This window comes from Quercus suber, unplaced genomic scaffold (genome assembly GCF_002906115.3).
Source record: "Quercus suber isolate HL8 unplaced genomic scaffold, Cork oak 2.0 scaffold_2, whole genome shotgun sequence".
In the NCBI taxonomy this organism is placed as follows: Eukaryota; Viridiplantae; Streptophyta; class Magnoliopsida; order Fagales; family Fagaceae; genus Quercus; species Quercus suber.
The window spans coordinates 1,734,415-1,757,024 of NW_027069469.1; the positions used below are offsets into that span (position 1 = coordinate 1,734,415).

The 22,610-nt window shown below is 34.4% G+C and overlaps 2 protein-coding genes and 2 pseudogenes across 4 annotated transcripts; 1 reads left to right on the forward strand and 3 right to left on the reverse strand.

Annotated features, from left to right (window-relative positions):
- LOC111986860 (WAT1-related protein At5g40230-like) overlaps positions 1 to 854 on the reverse strand; it is an 8,299-nt pseudogene extending 7,445 nt beyond the window's left edge.
- Positions 855 to 6,049: 5,195 nt separating this feature from the next.
- Positions 6,050 to 10,178, reverse strand: LOC111986884 (WAT1-related protein At5g40230). Of its 2 annotated transcripts, XM_024018566.2 has the most exons (7): positions 9,826 to 10,178; positions 9,284 to 9,349; positions 8,899 to 9,012; positions 7,340 to 7,577; positions 6,906 to 7,064; positions 6,676 to 6,827; positions 6,050 to 6,478 (listed from the first exon to the last, which is right to left on the reverse strand). In XM_024018566.2, the coding sequence occupies exons 1-7, from the start codon at positions 10,014 to 10,016 to the stop codon at positions 6,319 to 6,321; spliced, it is 1,080 nt and encodes a 359-aa protein (XP_023874334.1). In that variant the 5' UTR covers positions 10,017 to 10,178; the 3' UTR covers positions 6,050 to 6,318. The 2 variants fall into 2 exon arrangements, with proteins under 2 accessions (XP_023874334.1, XP_023874335.1); XM_024018567.2 differs by lacking the exon at positions 9,284 to 9,349.
- Positions 10,179 to 15,023: 4,845 nt separating this feature from the next.
- LOC111986889 (WAT1-related protein At5g40230) lies at positions 15,024 to 17,659 on the reverse strand. 2 transcript variants are annotated; one of them, XM_024018576.2, is made up of 7 exons: positions 17,380 to 17,659; positions 17,179 to 17,244; positions 16,945 to 17,058; positions 16,043 to 16,283; positions 15,784 to 15,942; positions 15,539 to 15,687; positions 15,024 to 15,377 (listed from the first exon to the last, which is right to left on the reverse strand). In XM_024018576.2, the coding sequence occupies exons 1-7, from the start codon at positions 17,571 to 17,573 to the stop codon at positions 15,209 to 15,211; spliced, it is 1,092 nt and encodes a 363-aa protein (XP_023874344.2). In that variant the 5' UTR covers positions 17,574 to 17,659; the 3' UTR covers positions 15,024 to 15,208. The 2 variants fall into 2 exon arrangements, with proteins under 2 accessions (XP_023874344.2, XP_065638294.1); XM_065782222.1 differs by having other exon boundaries at positions 16,945 to 17,062; positions 17,380 to 17,567.
- Positions 17,660 to 21,639: 3,980 nt separating this feature from the next.
- Positions 21,640 to 22,354, forward strand: LOC111986859 (G-type lectin S-receptor-like serine/threonine-protein kinase SD2-5; annotated as a pseudogene).
- The last annotated feature ends 256 nt before the right edge of the window (positions 22,355 to 22,610 follow it).

Here is a 22,610-nt window from a genome sequence, read left to right on the forward strand (position 1 = left end):
TTTTTTGGCATGCATTATGATCTCAACATATATTTAGCCATATTTTGCAGCAAAGAAACTCTCATTGTGAGATAGATGCCTGAAATTTTTGATGTTTCAATTGATGAGTTAGCCTTTGGCTTTTTGAGCATCAAACATTTTATTTTAGTTGCTTTCCCTTTTCCTAGTCAAATACTAATATGTGCGACAGGCTTTTGCAGTTCTATATCTCTTTTCATTTGGAAATTTACATTTAGAGAGCTCTTTAAAAACATAAAATAAAAAGTGGGAAGATATATAGGCATGAGTTTATGCATGTCTCAAGATCAACAAAATCATTCACTAATCATTCATGACAAGATTGAAGATCTATTTATAACAATCACATAGATTTCAGAATTTCTTCCACAATGATATGAGTGCATGAGAGACAAGCTAAGCTCGTTAAATACACAGAGCCATTAGTACAAAGGTACAAGGCTAAACATGCTTTGAGACAGAAACTCAACAAAGTGATCAAACTTTTTGGATTTTCAACTGTTTATGTGTTTTTGGATTTTTGACACGAAAGCAATAGAAGAATGATCAAAAACAAGAAAGATGTAAAAGCATTTTAAATACAAACAAACCACAAATTAAACAGATACTCAAAAACACAACGCAAATAACCAATCATATCCACAAAACATTGGAAGAATTGATGCATGAACATGTTCTAATGCTTATGCATGAGTACCCTTTGTCACCCACACGTCACATGCGTTTGGGGTGATATCCTTGATGGATCGGGTACAAGAGTTAGGACTTTCAAACCTCCTGTTGAAGCTCTCCAAGCAAGTGGTGAAGGCGCCAATCATTTTCATCACGTCCGTCATTTCGGAATCACGGTTTTGGCTCCTTGATTGCTCACCACCCCAAAACCTCAAATCGTTTCTTCTTTCTTGGGACCGAGGTACACTCGCATTGTTCTTAGCTTTTGACAGTTTGGTCTAGTGTGTCCTTGCAATCCGCAATAGTGACAAATATAGTTTATTCCAGGACCCTGCTGCTGTCTTGGGAGAGATCTTCCTCTAGCTCCAAATCTGACTTCAGATTGATTTCGGGATTTGTAAAACATCCGTTGATTAGCCACATTCTTTTTCTTTTCAGCCTCAACTATCTCTGGAGTAGATTTATCAACAGTCGTCTCTTTGTTTTTTACAAACTTTACTTCCTTAGTGACTTTGGCTGATGAGCTGCTCCCTCCGGTATATCCCAACCCGGACTTGTCTGAGGCATGTCTTTGAGATGAAATAACTTCATCTAGCTTCCTAAAGGAGACCTTATCTACCTTGGCATGAGCTTGTACTACCTCTTGCTCGAGAAACCTCACCTTCGTGTAAGCTTCTGATAGCTCACCATTAAGTGCTTTAATCTCATACTTTGCCTCCTTATATCTAACCAACAGGCTTTTGAAATCTTCCTTAGCTCTCTTCATTTTCTTCACGGCTGCCTTTGCCACCTTTGTATACTCTCCTGATTTCTCAAGAAGTATTGCGTAATTCTTTTGAAGGCTGGATGCGTCTTCTTCTTCTTCTCCTTCTGATTCTTCAACAATCTCAATGGACTCCTCATCAGAACATTCACCCAGCTCATTCACAAGAGTACTCAAATCATCTGAAGATCCCACATATGCAATGGTCATAAATGCTGAGTAATTTCCTTCTCCGTCATAGCTTTCTTCAGAGTCAGATTTTGATGAGTCTGAGTCACTTAAAGTAGTGGCATAGACCTTTTCTTTCGACTTCAAGTAGTTTGGACATTCCTTTTTAAAATGCCCATGCCCATTACATTCAAAACATGTAATTCCTTGTGAGGATTGGGAATCTTTACCATCTTTTCTTTGGAAGTCTTTCTTCTCTTTTTCGGCACTCTGAAATTTTCTTTTGTCACCAAATTTTCCACTATTCTTGAGCTTTAGGAATTTCGGAAGTTCTTTACAAGATACGCCACATCTTTATCTACCGTATCCTCTTTCGAAGATTCATGAGACACTATCCTCTCATCATTTGTCTTAAGAGCAAGGGATTTGCTCTTCTTCGTTGAAGGAAGAGACAACTCATATGTCTGTAGAGAACCAACCAGCTCTTGAACCTTGATTTCGTCAAGATCTTTGCTCTCTTCAATGGCTGTAACTTTGGCACGAAAACTTTCTGGTAGTGACCGAAGGATCTTCCTTACAACTTTAGACTCCTCCGTCTTTTCCCCCAAATTAAATTTGCCGATGACCACCTCGTTTAGCTTACTATAAAAAGAGTCAAAGGACTTATCCTCATCCATCTTTAGCTGCTCAAAGCGAGTGGTCAGCATCTAAAGTTTGGTGTCTTTCACCTTCTTGGTTCCTTCATAGGTCCTCTCTAGAATCTCCCATGCTTCCTTAGCAACAGTAATATGTGAAATTCTGTGAAATTCTTCTGGAGAGATACCACAGAAAATGGCATTCAATGCTTTACTGTTTGCATTAGCTGCCGCAAGAGCTGCCTTGTCCCAAGTGGATTTGGCATCCATTGGCTTTGTCCAACCTATATCAACTGCATCCCACACAGCCTCATCCATAGAACACAAAAACGCCCTCATTCGGACTTTCCAAAAAGCATAGTTATTACCATCAAAAAATGGTGAGCAAGTGAGAGATTGAGACCTATCCATCTCAACGGGGTCAAGGATCACACTTAGGTATAAAAACCACAACAAGTGTACTCGCTCTGATACCAATTGAAAGTTCAATATGGGTATGAAACACCCTTGAACGTTTAGAACCCCAGATACAAAATACAAATTCAAGCTTTATATCAAACAATTAATGTGCGGAATATGATAACAAGCTTATAACAGAATTGATAAAACAATCTAAGCCAAATATAAACACATCCACAGTAGTAAATATAAGGTAAAGATAAAAGAAAGAGAGATGCAAACACACGGACAACACACGATGTGTTATCGAAGAGGAAACTGAGATCCTTTGCGTAAAACCTCTCCGCCACCCTCCAAACGGTGATAAAATCCACTAAAGAATATAGTTGGGATACATGAACAGCAGAAGACCCTCCAAGCCTAATCTACCCAAGTACCTAAGCCCTCCAAGCTTCTTGCTCCAACGAGGTTACACCGAACCTATTTCTTCTTTAGCTTGCCGGATTCCGCTACTTGACCATAGCATCAACCAATGTATATTGGTTCCTTCCCAAACTGCTTCCCTAAGCACTAAATGGACCTTCTCACAGACGTGGGTGTGGTGAGATAAGGGTTTGGTAAATAACCTCTCAAGGGTATGACAATGGAGAGGAAGAGAGTAGAGGAATTTGTAGAGTCTCTTTAGATGAAGATTGGGGATGAGGCAATCTTATTTTTCTCTAGGATTTTCTCTCACAAAATTCTCTCTAGAAGCTCTCTCAATATGATGGGTATAAGGGTGTATATATAGTAGGGTGAGAAAGGAATGCAAAACGTCAGTTTTTGCCAAACAGGGCAAGTTGGCGACTTGGTCTCGCGGCTTGTCCAAGTCGCGAGTTCAAGTCGCGACGTAACGGCCTTTGCTAGTCTGGAACTTTTGTCCTGTAGCGTGACAGTTGGCGCGACCCTTCAGCTTCCCAGTGTGCCTCTCACGTGCCAGCTTTTGGCGGCTTGCCAGTCGCGATCCACCCGCGAGCCCTAGCCGCGAACCTCTGTTTTTCTTGCACACTCTTGAGCTTTTCTTCACTTCTTCTCACACACTACCCTTACAGTTTTTCCACCTAAGTATAGGGTTACTAAGTGCTAAATTACAAGCAAATTGGTCACGAAATAAAGCCAATTAGATGGTTGATTAAATTCAACCTTACACATGTGTTTGTGTGGATTTAATAAGATTGAATTGTACGGGTATGTGTTTGTGTGGATTTAATAAGATTGAATTGTTCGAGTATGTGCTTGTGTAAGTATAATTCGAATTGCACATGGGTGTTTATTAGGTGGATTTGAGTTTATATATGATTATAAGGATTTCAATTGCAATTTGATTAGTCCTTTTGGGTATAAGGCTAAATGTGACTAGTACTTTTTTGGAGTATTTACAAATGGCAAGCCTAATATTGACTGTCATCAAAATTGTTGTAAAGTTTTTATTGACCATGCTAAGGTCATGTCTTACATGCTTTCCAATAAGTATGAATTCCCTGTACTCATGTCATTATCTTTGTGGATTTTCTACCTTTATGATGCTCCAGAGTTTAGATGTAACCTTGGCAACTGATTGTACTGCATGCTTTATCTCTTAGTGGTTCCCTATACTTCTTTATGGGAATTGCTTTCCAAAAGATGGATTCTTTATGATATTCGTTATATAGTTTCTTTTAGTAAATATGGAACAGGTGCTTAATGGTTCCATTAGTATTGGTTATGAGGACATTGTCTGCGAGGAAGAATTGTCTAATATGCTGTCACTTAGTGTTCAGCAGAGAGGATCTGGAAGTGCAATACATTTTTATTCACTTATTCATAATATTTCATCCCTTATAATAGCACAACCTTTTCTTTGTTTGTTTTAAGCAGTTAATTTGTTCCTCTTTTTCCTATTATTTTCTGAAGTATCCATATCCTTATTTTAATCCATTAGAGATGTGGATCCAGAGTGTGTCCTCTGTCTCTCTTTTTCTCTCTATTAATGCCCACAAGCAGGGAGGTGGTTCACTTATGGTCTGTGGTAAATTGGACAAATGTAATTTTGGTTTCTTTGCTAAGTGTGATTTATCTGCAAATAAATCTAGAACTCATTCAGGGGAGTGTGACCACCAGCAAGAACTCAAGTTCAGCCAGTGATTGCCAATGATGATGTCAAAAAACCAAGGCAACTTTGCTCTGCTTAATGCTATATTTTGTTTTAGTTAGTTGGCCACTAACTATAGCCTGAAATATTGGCCGAATGAGATTGTTCTAAATTATATATGAGTACTATGGGCCATTCCAAGTGCTTCAAAGAGTAGGCTAAGTGGCTTGTAAGTTAGACTTACTCTCTCATTCTAAGCTTCATCCGGATTTTTATACGTCCTGCTGGAAGCCAAAATTGGGAGCTGATGTGGTCTCTTTACCTTCCTTGCCTCATGTTGATACAGAAGGTGTCGTTTGTTCTGAGCCTAAAGCCAATCTCCAAAGGAGGATTAAGAAATTCATAACAAAGCCATCTCTGAAATCATGGTTCATTGGCAAGGTACCCCCTGTAGAAGATGCCACTTGGGAGATCTTGCATACCCTTCAGCAGCATTATCCCTGTGTTGTGGGCAAGGTGCTCTAAAGGCGAGGGAAATGTTATCTAGCTAGCTTGAAATGTTGAAGAGCAGTGAGTTCTGCAAAACAGTGGGTTTTGCACTTGTAATATTGAGTGATGAGTGACTGCATTTATCAGATGGAATAACAACCAGTGATTTTGTGATAAGCTATAAAGTGATAAGATGTTAGAGACAGTGTGCGACAGTTAGTTGCTTAGTTGTTAGTCTGTTGAGTTAGTTACATCAGTAGCTGAGCCATGGTTGAGAATTGGTTCTCATTGGCTAATGCCATTGTAAGAATTGACTATAAATACCAACAATCAATCCACTGATAGACAAATCTAATATGTAGTGTCCGTTTGGTTTGCGCGTCCACGACACATGTTTTGCATTTTTGGCCTCTTTTTTTTTTTAAGTCCAGCGCCTCTTGCACTGTTCATGGGATATAAACAGTACAAACAGGCAAATGAATAGTGATTTCATTAATGAACGATAACCGAAATATATTTTTTTTTTATTATTTTCAGTTTTCAACCAAATAAACAGTATCCAAACACACACGTAATGCAAATTCCTTTATCATTCTCAATTCTCTTCTCTTATTATCTCTACTTCTTAGAGGGCGACTCCCTCGAACCTATCAATCACTCTCCCCTGTTCTTCATCAACCTAATTCCTCAAAACACTCAAACACACTCGGTCATTTCTTCAACAGCAATCTAAGAAGCTCATTTCAAAAACAAAATAAAAGAAATGATTAATTTCTGACTCTAGGTACTAAGAGATATCAGCAAACATTTTTACCCTTATGAGGTGTGCTTTTACTGTAAAATTGAAAAAACTATTGAGGTATTAGATTGCAAGTAGCTCGGTGCTATGCAATCTTTAATCAGCTAGCATTCATCTGCACACATCTATTCTACATGCCTTCAACTTTGTAGCTATCCAATGAGGTGTGCTTTTACTTTACAATTGAAAAAACTATTGAGGTATTAGATTGCAAGTAGCTCGGTGCTATGCAATCTTTAACCAACTAGCATTCATATGCATACATCTATTCTATGTCTTCAGATTTGTAGCTATCCAACAAAGGGGTCTTATCATCAGATGAAGATCCCAAGCTAGCGCTGCAATAGTCTTGTCTCAATTCTTCTTTAGCTTTTGCCCATATGACACCATAAAATCCAATTGATAATATTATTGCTCCAATGACGCTGCAACATTAGGAAGAAAATAAACAAAGGCCAATGAACTGTGAAAAAATAAATACAAAGAAACTAATACATGTAGTAGCTGATCCTTTCTTCTTGATATATTATTCTAATCAGTATTCTAGTATGGCAGAGAAGGTACATTGTGCCTTTGTATACATGCATAAATGTGCATTTTCATGAGAGAGAGAATTATATACCTCCCAAGATAGAGAGCATCACCAAGGAATATGACACCCATAGCAGCTGCAATGACTATTGACAATGGCTTAAAGATTGATACATACACAGGGCCCTTCAAGTGCAAGCACCATGTGTGAATAACACTGCTGAAGGATGAACCAAAGAATCCCTGATCGGAGAGTGAAAGTTAGATATTATCAATAATTTGTTCTGTCATTTGGTATTGTCCATGTTTCGTAGTTCTTACCGAGTATATAACGGCGACCAATGTTATATCAGGCCTTAGTATCCAAGAACTTAAGTTTCCTTCCACTATTAAACATACTGGTGCAGATATGATTGTTGCACACAAGAGGTATAAGAAGACCACAACTATCTCTGCTGGATATATTTTCATAACTTGGGTCTGTAAAATGCCAGAGAATGCAAATTTAGTTTCTCTAAAGTTTTTGTCTAATAATGTCACGAGACAAGGCAAGCGTTAGTCACATCTATACTATATCCCAAAAGGACAAATTAAGTTACAATCAAGATTTCTCATAAGTCATAGTCATTTATGTAAGCCAAGATCTACCTAGAAAACCCCCAATGTGGGAGTGTGGGAGTTAGCACAGGCCTGCACAATACACACTCAAACAATCCAATCCACAAGTTGAAGTATCACCTATCACATAAAAATACCTGAACAATGTACCAGCCTGAAAACAGAAGATTCGAAGCAGCAAGTAAAAGGCCACCTATCACCCACGGTGTTTCTGATGTGCCTTGTGGAGAATGAAGTGAAAGAGATGTTGACTGAGATGAAGATATGATTGTAGGGCCCTTGTAGAAAACCACTACCAATGCTCCAGATATTGATACTATTGTGCCCATGATTTTAGCCTGTGTGATTGAGCATCTCAAAGCTAGATTTTCCATCCTTTTTGAACCACCAATAAAAATAAAGGAAAGGAAGAGAATTTGGTGATAGTAATAAAAAATAAATGTGTTTAAGAAACTCAATGATTAAAGAAATAGGCATAATGTATCTATTAGGAAAAAGGTCGGCTCAAGAAGTTTAAATTTTATCACAAAAAAGCTTAAATGTATAAATAAAGGCTGAATAAAACATCAACTAGGACAATGGCACGGATGACCTATTGCATTATCTTTATATATAAGTCCTCCATTTTCTAATTTCTTGTATCATATCAGACATGTGATCAAACCGCTCTAACTCCCATTTAAAAAGTTAAAAACTTGCATGTTCAAGGGTTCTTATTCTATTGCTTACTCTCAGAGAGCTTTAATTTTGGGATACTGACACACAAAGGTTTTTAATTCCTAGTGGTGCTGCCGTGCTGGGTAGTTATACAGAATTGCTGTTTTATGCATATGCAGGTTGCAAAAGGAGTGACTGGTCACAAACTTGACATTAAACTTATAGCATCCCTTTTGAGAGAACTGAAAAGTTTCTGTAATCAAACCAGATTGCAGAATCCTTGGTTAGGCAAGATGTTATGCTCAAGAAGCAATTGCAACTTTCATGAACAGTTGCTAATGGACAGGTGTATTGTCTTTTTATTTTTTATGTTATGCACCAAAAAACAAACCATGACATTGCCTTAATCATATTTTATGAAATTATTTCTTCCTCACAACAAATCTCATTTTATAAAAAGAATAAACAAATGCAAAAAAAGAAAGGGGCAAATATAATATCACTCCTAATGGCTTTCGTAAGCAGGCCATATTAATTAATCATGATAGGGATGATGAATGATATACGCAAGGACTGCACTTGCAAAGAAACAAACTATTAGTGGTAGTATTTCATAAATAAATAAAAGTATTAGTGGTAGTACACAAGATTAAAAAATAAAATCATATTTTTAAAAATTCAAGGTCCCAATGGTAGCATAGTACAAATTTTAGGTACCACCAAGAACTTTATAATTCTACTAACAGTTCTTAATGTTTCTAATGTAGATGTCCATGGTTCAATAGCCCCTCTCCCAATTATTAAATTATAATACACACACACACACACACCCACACACACACACACACACACACACACACATATATATATATATATATATATATAATTTTAAAAAAAAATATAATACACACACACACACACACCCACACACACACACACACACACACACACACATATATATATATATATATATAATTTTAAAAAAAAGGTACCAGATTGACTTGGGTGAGGTTGGTAATGAGAATTAAGAAGGAAAAACCTGAAAATGACAGCAAGTATGAAAGTAAAAGCTGGTGTGAGGTTGCTGATGGCTGAAGCAAGAGTTGCTGAGCTGAATTCTATGCCTTTATAGTTACATAACTGACCTGAAAACCTGCAAGCCCTCCCAAACATAAAATTATAAACATAAGATCAAATACAAATTTCACTTCAGAAAAATATTTTGAAATTGTGTGCTATTGATTTGGCAGTTTAGACATTTAAAATAAAATCTCATTTTCCCACGGGTGTGGATCATTGCCACCATTTGATTGGCATATATCATTACATCAAGCGAAACAAATGCACCCTTCTTGTTATTGGATACTATCACCTTCAAATCTTAAATCAAATTTCAAAAGCTTTTTGGTGTGATGCTTTCTTACCCAAGTAGTCCAAGTAGGAAAATTCTATAGAAGAGAGACAACTTGAATGTAGGAAGCCCTGTTGTTCTACATGTATGAAGTAGCTTTTTGTTAATATTTCATCAAAATTATTCTATAACTAAATACATCATCAAAACTCGCTGTAATATCACACCATAAGTGATATGAGAACCTGAAGGAAATTGTGTAAAAAAAAAAAAACTCATAAGAATTATTTTTCATTTTTGGATAATATCACACCATACCTCATAGTTTTGGATATATTTTATTTAAACCTTGAAATTTTAAAGAATTTTTATTTCAGTCTTATATATAGCTTCAGAAAATTTTATTCAAAAACTTATATTGTTTCAAGTAATTTCAGTTTAAACCTAAGAATTATGTGTCTTTTAGCAGGGATTAAATGAATTTATGACAGAAGGTTTAGATTAAAATTTGTTTATATAAAAAAAAAATAAAAGGTGTAAAATATAATTTACTAAGATTTTTTTTTTTTTTTCCTAAAATTTTTAGAAAAGTGGAGATAAGGAAAGGAGACATACCCACGAAAGACAAAGGCCAGAGGGAAGAGAACAAGAGTAGAAAAAGCATACATGTAGAGGACAAAGACATAGTAGCTCAACCCTTTCAAAGAGGATGCTTTGAATAAGATGTTTAAGCCAACGTTTGTGCATTCTGCTGTAACCATGGCTGAAAATGGAAGACCATTCTCGTAACAGTATCTACCTGCCATCTCTCTCTCTCTCTTTCCTATCTCCTACTAAGTCTAAGACCTAATGAATAAAATACCTTTTTATAAGGAAAATTATTGTACATTTCGGAAATAGCGTACTCCCCCTCTGATGGGTGGATCCCACCCACTATGGGCGCCCCTCGGAACGAGGGAGGGAGCATACTCCCGAACTATGCTCCCTTCTGTAAATGTCATTCTCGACGTTCCTGTCATTGGTTTTGCTTTGTCAAAGAGTAGTTATTAGGAGTTGACGTAATTCGTTTTGTTTTTTTTTTTTTTTTTGGTGGATGACACAGTATCTTATCCATTGGCCAGCTCAGGAATTTTATTAAAAAATAATCAAATCCCTCAAATTATATTATTAGTTAAGGAAGGTTTGAAACATATTTAGTTTATAGCAATTTGATTTTTTTAGAGTCAATTTTGCCCTTTGAAAATCTACTAGAAAATCGAGTTTCTAAAACTCGATTTCCAAAATCAAGTTTCTAACACTCGATTTCCTAGTGGATTTTTAAAGGGCAAAAGCGATTTCAGAAAAGTCGAATTGTTATAAACCAAATATGAGTCTGTTTGGATAGCACTTATTGTTGCTGAAAGTTGATAAAAACTGATTGTTGCTGAAAATACTGTAGCAAAATAATTTTTAAATGTGTAAATAGTATTGTAGGACCCACTTTTAATATTAAATAGTACGTGAACAGTGCATGCACAGTACACACACAGTAAATTTTTGCCCCCAAAGTCAACAAGTGCGGCAAAAAAAAAAAAAAAAAGAAAAAAAAGGAGAAAACGCAGAAGTGAAAACGTGCCGTGACTAACCGAGCTATCTAAACTGCCACTATGTTTCAAACTTTGTCTAACTAATAATATAGTTTGAAATTTATAATTATTTTTTTAAAAAACCCCCAGCTCAGTCTCATCTCTCAATTCTTCTTTTAGGATATTTTATGCATATAGTGAATAGCTGGTATGATTGATTGATTTTTATATTTTTTATATTTTATATTTTTTTTTTATTTTTTGGCCTTTAGGAAAAGATAGGATTTGCAGCGGTCCACCCAAGAGCTTCAGATTTTAGATGTTACGCTGACTGCTACGGTGGTCAGTATGCTTTATCTCTTGGAGCTTTTCAATACTTCTTTATGAGAATTGCTTTGCAAGAGGGAAATTCTCTATGACTCGATCATATTCATTACACTGTTTCCTTTAGCACCCAGATGCCTTGCAGCTAAATAAGCCCAAAGTGCTTGAAAAACTAAAGAAAAAAAAATATTCAAGCTACAAAATTAGCAGTACAGTGCAACTGTCTCCAAAATATATATATATATATATATATTGCTGATGCTTACACTTTAGTGAAAAACTTCAGCAGATAAAATCAACATCCCTTCTGTTCATGAGTTCATATCATTGCTATATATTCATGTACATATTTCAATTTATTAGTACTCATCTATATAATAATATCTACAAATTGAAAGTAACATTCATTATTGTTACGTTCCTATTGACCTATATTATCATATCATTTTGGCCCACTTTGGTTCATTTGGTCTAATCTGGCCTATTTCAATTGTAAAATCTATTAGTAAATAACTAAATGAGTTAATTTAATTATTTTTTTTCAAATCAAATAATACTTGAAGTACTTTAAGTATTTTTTAATTAATATTAATCAAATAATAAGATCTTTTAAAAAATGTATCTTTTGAATGGTTTCAATTAAATTTTTAATAGAAAAAAATAACATTTAAACGATTATCATTTACTAACTAAAAATTTACCAAGTGACCTGATTGGTTAGTTTCACATCAACAACATAATAAACAAATTCCTAATTATGATTAGTGATATTGTAGTTAGTCCAAATTTTACTATATATAAGTTTTACAAATCTATATCTATATCCATATAATATCTAAAAGTTTAAGCATAGTATTTATTATTGCTATGATCCTGTTGAATTATATTTCGATCCATTTCAATTATAAGATTTATTTACTAAATGAATTAATTTAATTATTTTGTCCAAATCTATTAGTATATGAAGTCAGTTAAGAACTTTTAAAAATTAATAATAATCAAACAATAAGTGCATCCTATAAATGTTTTCATTTAAATTTTTAATAGTAAACATAACATTTAAACAATATCATTTATTAACTATAAAATTTACAAAGTGACATGATTGGTTAGTATCATGTCAACAACTTAATAAAAAAATTTCTATTTATTTTTAGTGAAATTGTGATTAGTACGAATTGTTATGGTTATATTTTTTATGTAATTGACTAATCCTTTGACAAAATACACTTTACTTGCAATTGGGTAAATATAAGTTGGGTTTAATACATCAAAAAATTGTTGTTCAAACATATCACAGTACGTGAACCTTTGAACTCTTCAATATATGAATGTCACCATTTTGCACGAATCTCAGTATGTGACTAACCAATGATGCACGGATCTCAGTACGTAAATAACTCACCAACTTGAAGAAGATTGTTGGCCGCAAATTTTTTCACTTAATTAACAATGAAGATCGAGAAGCACTTGGTTACAAAATTCTAAGACGCAAAGACGCAGTAACTTCTTTCAGAAGGCACTCGGTCACCTTTTGCATGTGTTCTCTTTGTATTCTCTTATGTGATGGCTTTTAAAATAAGCATTATATATGTTTAAGATTATGAAAAAAGAAACCCTAAACATACATGTCAGCATGGGCCGAAAATCAGATCTAAAAATTCTGATTTCATAATTCTCGATAGATACAGCTGTTGAGCTATCTGTCGAGACCTCGATAGATATATCTGTCGAGCTTTTGTCGAGAATTTGTCCATCTTTAATGAATAGCTTTTCTTCACTTGTTTCTTAGTTTAATCTTCATGACTTTAATACTTGGTTTGAACAATATGTTTCTTAAAGTATTAAATTCATCCTAGATCTACTCAATTACAAGTAAAGTGCATTTTATCAAAAGATTAACCAATTCTAAATGACATATATTCATAACATGTTCCACATATGTCCTAACATATACCACTCCTATTGGCTTTCATAAGTAGGAGAATTTGCCCATAATAATCATTGAAACAACCAGTGATTTAACATTCTTGTCCACGAAGCACATGGCTAGTAAGTAAGAGACATAAAATAAAGGTGCACTTAGATAATCTACAAGCAATCAAATATAATAAGTTCCTAAGTTAATTAATTCAAAAAGAAAAATAATAGTGTAAAGACTTAAACAGAAACAAAAATAGAACTCTAATGAACAATACGGAATAATGAAAGAAAATTAGAGTAAGTATGAAAGCAGAAGTTGGCGTGAGGTTGCTGATGGTTGAATCAAGAGTTGGTTATCTGTATTCTATGCCTTTGTAGCCACATATCTGAATTCTGAAGTACAGACCTGCCTTCCCCCACATAATCAATATAAGAAAAATACCCATCTTTTAAGGGGGAAAACATACCTCGTATTATGTCGAGCATGACAAGCTCATTTTCATAACTATCAAATACTAAAACAAAGTATAGTATCGTATAGTGCCCTGCACAAAATAGAGATGCTAAAATTTAAAGTTCTACCACATAAATCCTTGAAGACACACAGTTCTGCACAATATAAGTCTTACATACACAACTTTTTTCTGTGAGAAGGGATTTCTTGGCTATGCTTGTCATACCATCCGCAAATTTGTTGTCCACTTTGCCTTTCTTTCTTCTAGCACTGTGTGTTACAACAATGGATATAAGCTGGGCTTGGTGTTGACGTGTTGTGTTCTTTACCAAATTCGTTTTCTAACCCCTTTTCCCATCTTAGTTACAGCCCTGCCTCGCAGTTATCTGACTGTAAAGTCTTCTACTTCCTGGACCAACAGTCTAATTCTGCTCCTGATTCTGTGAATTTCAATGATAGATTAATTTTGAGAATCATACTTGCCAACCACCCCTTCAGGAAACTGCCTCAGAATTCAAATTTGGCTTCTCTCTAAAGTTTTTCCCTCATAAAGTTTGCAACATCTCAGAAGTACTACCATTGAGAATTCAAAGAATTTTTCTTATAAAAGTACCTGAACAATCTACCAGATTGACAACAGAAGGTACACAGCGGCAGGCAAAAGGCCATTTACCACCAATGTTGTTTCTGATGTGCATGTGCCCAGTGGAGAATAAAGCTGAAGGGATGGTGACTGAGATGGAGCCGATATTGTAACTTTGCAACGCCCTTTGCTTCTTAATGACTAGAGTTAAAACGAATCACTCAGTGGTTCTTTATAATGTTATTCTCCACGTATTATCATTAGTTTTACTTTCAATAAATTCTTTTGGTGGAAAACATGATTATTTGGGCGCTGGATTTTATGTATACAGTGAATAACTAGTACATATAATTTTTTGTAGCTGTTCAGAAAACATAGGATTGCAGCAGTCCGGCCATGTGCTTCAGAGATTAGATGTTAACTTGTCTGCTGCAGTGGTCTATGTGGAATATAAGCAGCATGTTGGAGAGATGCAATGACGAATTAAAGAAAGTTTATGTGGGATATAAGCAGCATGCCCTGTGTCTCTCTATATTTCTCTATTCACGCCCACAAGCAGGGAGGTGATAGCCAATAACCACTTATGGTCTGTGGCAAATTGGACAACTGCTAAGGGTGACTTATCTGGGAACAAGTCTGGAAATCAATCAGGGAGAGCTATGACCCCTGGCGAGAACTTTAAGTCAGTTCAGCCAGTGATGATGACAAAAGAACTTAGGCACCTTTGATCTTTTAAGTGCTATCTTCTCTAACTCAGCTGGCCACTAACCATAGCCTATTGTGCCTCAATGCATTATAAATTGATGATTGCCTATTGTGCCTCAATGCATTATAAATTGATGATTGTCCAAATTATATACTATTTAATTTAAATCTTACAGAAGAAGCCACTAACTATAGCCTAAAACACTTCCTCAATGTATGATAAATTGGAGATTGTCCTAAATTATATATTATATTTACAGAAGAAAATGAAAGAATGATTAATTGGTTGTAAGCGTTGGCCATGGACATAGAGCTATCTAATAAAAAGGTTTAACCTTTAGACGTGCACTTTGCTCTAAACTTGAAAATATCATTGACCAATTAGATCACAAATATGTGCTGAAGAATTTTTGGTCAGCTACAATTAATCTGTTTACATCTATTCTACATATCTTCAGCCTCATTTCTTTGCAACAAAGGGGTCTTACCATATGATGAGGATCCCAAGCTACCAAAATCACAATCCTCACTCATTTCTTCTTCTTTTGCCTCTTTTGCTTTTCCCCATAGAACAGCATAAAATCCAATTGATATTATTATTGCTCCAACAACACTGCAACATTAGGAAGAAAAATAGACAAGTGAACCATGAAAAGCCAAATTATAGCCAGTTAAAGAAAATAGCAGTTGCTTCTTTGAATTGATTCAAATGTTCAACTCCAAAAAATGGGAAAAAGTAAATTGTGTGTGCGCGCTCACAAGAGAGTACTATACCTCCCAAGATAGAGAAAATCACCAAGGAATATAACACCTATAGCTGCTGCTATGGCAATTGATAATGGCCTGAAGATTGATATATACAGAGGTCCCTTCAAGTGCAGACCCCAAGTGTGGACAATGTTGCTGAAGGCTGAAGCGAATCCCTGATCAGAGAGAATTCCTCCAGTCAAACAATACCAATAGCCTCTTCTTTTTTTTTTTTTTAATTTTTTTTTTCATGTAGTCCATTAGTTTCTTACCGAGTATACAATTGCAACCAATGCTATGCCAGGCCTTAGTCTCCAACCACTCAAGTTCTTGTCTACCAATAAAGATACTGGTGCAGATATAACTGTCGCACACAAGTTGTATAAGAACACCACAATTAGCTCTGACGGATATATTCTCATAACTTGAGTCTGTAAAATGTTACGAGCAAATCAGCCACTTTGAATTCTATAGACCAGTACCAAATTTCATATATCAAGAAAGTACTTGAAATAAGAATTCACCAAGTACCTGAACAATGTACCACATTGAAAACAGAAGGTACTCAACAGCAAGTAGAAGGCCACCTATTACCCAATTCGATAGTGATGAGCTTAGAGGAAAATGAACTGAAAGAGATGGTGATTGAGACGAGGTCTCTATGATTGCAGGACCTTCATAAAGAACCACTACCATTGCACCTGATATTGATACTATAGTGCCCATGATTTTAGCCTGAGTACTTGAGCTTCTTAAACCAAGCTTTTCCATCCTTTTTGAAGCATCCATATAACGTTAAAAGGAAAGGGGAAAATTTTTTCTAATGACATAAGCCAATAAGAACTGTATTTAACAAACTCAGTGGTTAAAGAAATGAAACGACTATATGGACAAATCATTCTCGTTCTGGTCTTTGATTCTGTATTAAAATAAAGAGTTTGCCATAGGCAGTCTTTTTGCAGCACAGTTGCAATGTAAGCATCAATCCATGAGGAAGGGTTGGGGTTAAGAAGTTTAAATCTTGTCACAAAGGGTCCAAAACACAAATGAATAAAAATTAAAGACTCAGTAATACACCAAGTAGGACAACGAAAATAATGATTCCTTATAAATTATTTTTATTAAAACTCCATTTGTAGTTAGCACCCACACTGTCCATAATCTAATCATGTAGCAGGAATCGCATTGCCTAAAGACCATTCAATGAAATGAATATTTCTAACCAATCAAATGTATTTCCTGCAACAAAAGTAACTTTACATAGGAATGAAAAACTGCCTGGAAAAGCAAACAAATAAAATAATGCTCTTAGTGACTTTCATAACCAGAAGATGTTGTCCATAGAATCATTGAAAAAACCAGTGATTTAATAATTCTTGTGCACTAAGATAAAAACAGAACTCTAATGAAATATAAGAAAGAATGGAAGAAACCTGAAAATTAGAGCAAGAATGAAAGTGAAAGCTGGTGTGAGGTTGCTGATGGCTGAAGCAAGAGTGGCCGAACTGTATTCTATGCCTTTATAGCCACACACCTGAGCTACAGACCTGCCTTACCATCCATAATAAAAATGAATTTAAAAAAAAAAAAAAAAAAACCATCTTTTGCCTTTAGTCCATTTTTATTTGTCTCCAAATCAAAACTAAAACAAGAAATTAGCTTCTTACCCAAGTACTCCCAGGAGGAGAATTCTATAGAGAACAGACAACTTGAATGTAGGAAGCTCTGTGGTTCTGAACATGTCAGATAAAAAGTCAATAAGTTAAAATAAATAAATAAATAAAAAGCTAGAGCATCATGTAATTTCATTGACTTTATGAAGAACTTCACTTTATGTATGATATAGAGAATGAGATTAAGAGACAGACCGGAGGAAGATGATGAAGGCCAAGGAAAGAAGAAGAAGAGTGGATAAGGCATAGGAGTAGACATTAAAGGCATAGTAACTCAACCCTCTCAAACTTGCTGCTTTGAACAAGATGTTTAAGACCACGTTTGTGCACTCTACCGCAACCATTGCTGAAAATGGCAGAACATCCTTGTAACAACAGTTCTCTGCCATCTCTCTCTCTCAATGATTGCTATTATGCCTTTGTAGGATCACTAGTTGGCTTCTGGTCTATGGAGGAAAAAGGATTTCTTTATGAATGAATAAATATATATAAAAAAACACCTATAAAAAAAATATATATATATATATATATATTTTTTTTTTTTCCAATTTTTTTTTTTCCATTATCGCTTTTGCTTGTGCTAAAAGGTCAGATGTGACACATTTTGACTAGTTGGTTGAGTCATTAAGGTTTGTTTGAATAATATAATTTACTTAGAATTTGATATTTATGATTTTGTAAAGTATTGCCTTTTCCTCATGGAACTTTGAACAGTGGGGTCATTCACCAATCACCATTGAAAATGCAGATCTACAGATGAAGTTGTAAAAGCAATGAGAGAATTTTGTAGATTTTGGGGGCTTTCTATGGAATGGGCCAAAACTTTGAGGGAGGGGGCTGAAGTACGAAAAAGAAAATTCATTTATTATTTACAAACTATCAAGAAATGAAAAGAGACAAAAATAACTATTTGTAATATATTGGAATATAATTATCTATAAAATAAATAATAAATAAATAAATAAACTCAAAAATTCTTCAAAATCTCAAAATTTATATATTGATACCTTACTAAGGTGGTAGTATTACTAATTATTATTGTTAAGTAAAACACAAAAAATAACAAATTTAAAGTTAAAATAAGAAAAAAAAAATCATGTGAGAACAAATCACAAATAGACGTACAAAAAGATGCTAAACTAAAATATTAATTTAATAGTAACATTCTTGCTAATTATTTGTATAATATTATTTGTGTAACAATGCTCTTTTGTCTCTCTTTGATATATTATATACAAAGTAAACAAAACCAACCCATCTAAACAAAACCCAAAACATAGCCCAACGGAGAAAAAGATGAAACTTCCTCTTAACAGGACCCAACCCATTCAGGCTATTTTTGGTTTTAAGGGGCAACATCTTGTGGTGGGGGGACAAGTTTAATTTTTGTTTGGTCCAAATTCAATTTCTGGCAGAATATACATAATCTATTTTTTTTTCCATTGGGTCGGGGGGACCATTAGCCCCACAAGCCCAAACATGGGTCTGTCTGTATATAGCGAGTAGCTAGATCGTATGATTTTTTGGGTTGTACTGTTTGGAAAAGATAGGGTCCAGCCACATTCATCTTTAGTTTTCCAGTGTACAACGTTTTATTTTATTTTTTTATTATTTATTTTTTTTATTTAATATAAATCTTTCAATTCGAGTCGGATGTAATTATTTCTGATCATGGGTCATGTATACTTTCCCTTTATTCAAGACTAGATATGGCAAAACAGGTCAAAATTTTTTGATCCGACCTGAAAAATACCTTACCCAAACTTAATTTTTTTGACTCGAAACAAAAACAGGTTGACCTGTGACCTGACCCCTTTTTTTGCGGGTCAGTTTGTTAAATAATCCATAACCCAATCCGTTAAAAAAATTCGCTAAAAAAGATACTAAGTGCATAAAGCACAAAGCACCAAAACGGCAGAACCAAACCAATAGGCAACAGTTAGACAATAGCTTTTCACATGTAATTTGACTATTTGAGGGCTTCACGAATCACAACCAATAAAGCTTCAACTCTACCTCCATAGATATGACATCAGAATGAGACAAGACTTAGACAACACAACCATTAAAAAAAAGAAAAAAATTTAATTCAATTGACTAGCTTAGCTGTAGTCCAAAGCCAAAATTGTGATTCAGAAACATGAAAGAGTGAAACAAAACGTGAGAACCACATCCACAAGAGCCAAAGCGGTAAAGCTTCCTTTGCCCTTCTTTTCTTTTCATACTTCCACACTTTTTCAGTTTCAAGATGATATAAGTGGATTACATTTTGTTTGGTATATGTTGTGCTATGTTTTTTTAATAATAAAGATTGTAATGTTGTGTGGTATTATTTTTCATTGCAATTTGTTTTAATGATTATGAATTTGGTCATTAGGAAAGTGGTCGTGATGCCAAAACAAAAAAATCTTAGTTGGACTTGTATTTAGAAGAGCCTAGACTTAACAAAAAAAAAAATTTCAAAGTTGGAAGTTCTCTCTTCGTGGAAAGAGCATTACAATCGGTTTCCAAAGTTCTCTTTAATGGCACGAGATCTCATGAGCATTTTGATAACCATTGTTGCTTCTGAATCAAGTTTCAGCACTGGGAAAAAAATGCTTATTTTGTATCGATCACGTCTTTTACATGAGAATGTGAAAGCTACATTGTGTAATAAAAGTTGGCTATATGGATTTGAAGGTAATTTAAATTTTTTTTTTTTATAGTCATAATTATACAATTTTAATTCTTTATTAATTTGCTTTCATGGCACATTAAGTTATATTAAAATATTGTATTGTAGATGAAGATGCTGACGAAATTGGCCAACTTGAGCTACAATTTGCAAGTATAAATATTTGCAGTGCTGAATCTGCTACCAAAGTTGAGTAGATTGAGATTGAGGTATAATTCTTATAAAATATTTACTTATTCTTCTTTACTTAACATGTTATGTTTATTTTTAAATCTTTTTTTTTTTTGTTTAATTTATCTTTCTAAGTAATCTAACTTTACTATTATTTTAAATGCAACAGGAACATGTGCACTTAAGAAGACCGATAACTTGCTACTTTACTGACTTACTTGTTTTGTTTGTTTTAAGATCTATCTCTTTTTGAAGTCGTAAACTTGTAATTATATGCATTTTGACAGTGAACTATTAACATTGAAGACTTTTTCCATCATGAATTTATGACTATAAATAATTTTTGTCATGCTCAAAAGTCAAAACTGTCAGAATTGGAAGGATATTAACAAGTGGCATTAAGTGCAATTCATTTGCTTAATTGATTTATTCATTCTCTCTAAACATGTTGTCATTGATTTGTTTTTATAATTGAAAAAAAAAAAAAAAAAAAAAAAAAAAAAAAAAACTTGTTTGAAAAATACGGTTCAACCCGACCCAACCCACAATCTGATTGACCCGTTTAAAAATGACCCGGTTTGACCAACGACCTGTATGACCTACAAACCTGATTGACCAGACCTGACCTGCCCGTTTCACCACGTCTACTCAAGACCCCCAAGTATAAATCCAGATCACAGCGGAAATGGGATTTTGCCCTTATTTTTTAAAATATCTAGCACAATATCCTTATTTTGAAACTATTAAGCATCATGTTCCTGTTTTGAAACTTGATTTTTAAAAAAATCGAGTTACAAGTAGAACTCGACATTAGCAATGTTGAGTTCTATGCATATTTTGCCACTTAAATTTTTTTTGAAAATCTAAGTGAAACTTGACATTACTAATGTCAATTTTCACTTAAAAATATACATATAACTTGATTTTAAGGATATTAAGTTTTATATAGAACTTGATTTTATTAAAATCAAGTTTCAAAAACAGGGGCGTTCTATTAAATAGTTTCAAAACAAGAACATTGTGCTAGATATTTTAAAAAATAAGGAAAAAAGATAATTTTCCCCTCTAGATCACCAACATACAAATTTAGATAGTTGTAAACAGGCTTGCTTAAAAGATTATTCTTACAACCACTACACATCCTTGATGCGATGGTTACTCCGCAAGTATAAATGCTTGTGGAGGTGCTGGGGGTAAGAGCCGGAGTTCAAGTCTCCAAGAGGGAGTTTTACACACATCTACATTTAGATTAGGCTAGAGTAGAATTTCAATCTTGTATTTAAAAAAAAAAAAAAATGCTCTTGCAAAGCTGCTTTTTATAAGTCGAGCAAAAGTTTAGGAATTGCTATTTATTATCCCAAAATTTTTCACTGATGGCCATTGATCAAGATTATACTAACTCTAAAGTATACATTAAGGTCCAAAATGTCTCGAGTTCAGATCCTCCTAGAAAACAAACAAACCACAAAAATAATAAGCAAATAATAGTGAGATCTAGCCTCAGATCTTTGCTTGTTATGTGTCTTTTAATTGAAATCTTTGCTTTACTATTTTGGAAGAAGGAAAATGCAAATGAAGCTAAGGAGTATTATTTGGATTATGTACCAAGGATGTCCACAAGATATGCTTATGATGATTTGCAAGAAATAATAGAAAATTTTAACAAGGAACTCGGTGGGGGGAGGATTTTGGCACAATTTTCGAAAGGACTTTACCTGACGGCACAAAAAGTTGCAGTTAAGCATGTTGACAGTTTTAGTCAAATCAAGAAATTGTTTTTGGCAGAGGTTGAGACAATTGATAGCATTCATCATATCAATTCAATGAGACTAATTGGATTTTTTGCTAAGAAATGTCATAGGCTTGTAAATGTCTAATGGGTATTTAGATAGATGGGTATTTCACAAAAATCTTGAGATGTTGCTTGATTGGCAACATATAAAGAAGTTCATCATTGACATTGCAAGGGGGCTAACTTATTTACACGAAAATTGTAGGCAAAAGATAGTTCACTTGGATATAAAACCTCATGATAGCCTTTTAGATGAGAATTTTAATGCAAAAGTCTTTGATTTTGGGTTGTTTAAATTAGTTGATCATGACCAAAGTCAAGTTGTAACAACCATGAGAGGGACTCATGGCTATATGACTTCAGAATAGTTGAGTTCAGTGATTACAGAAAAAGTAGATGTCTATAGTTTTGAAGTAGTGCTATTGGAGATTATGTGTGGAAGGAGAAATTTGGATCACTCTCAGCTAGAGAAAGCAATGCATCTGCTTGATCTTTTCAGGAAAAATATTAAGGAGGATCGATTGCTAGTGTAGAGAGGGAAAATTCTCAATCTATCATAAGTTGACATGTCACACTACCAAGTCCACAAAATACAGCTAATTACAAAGTGTCATGTATTGCTACTAGGTTTTGCTATCACTACTTAGAAACCAACAGAAATTTTCCAAGTGTCATGCAAAAACCAATCACGCATTAGCACGTGTAAGCGATGACCTAAGCAGCCTCACACGTGTAAGCGATGACATAAGTGGACCAATCAGGCTGCGACATGTGTCACCAATCAGATTC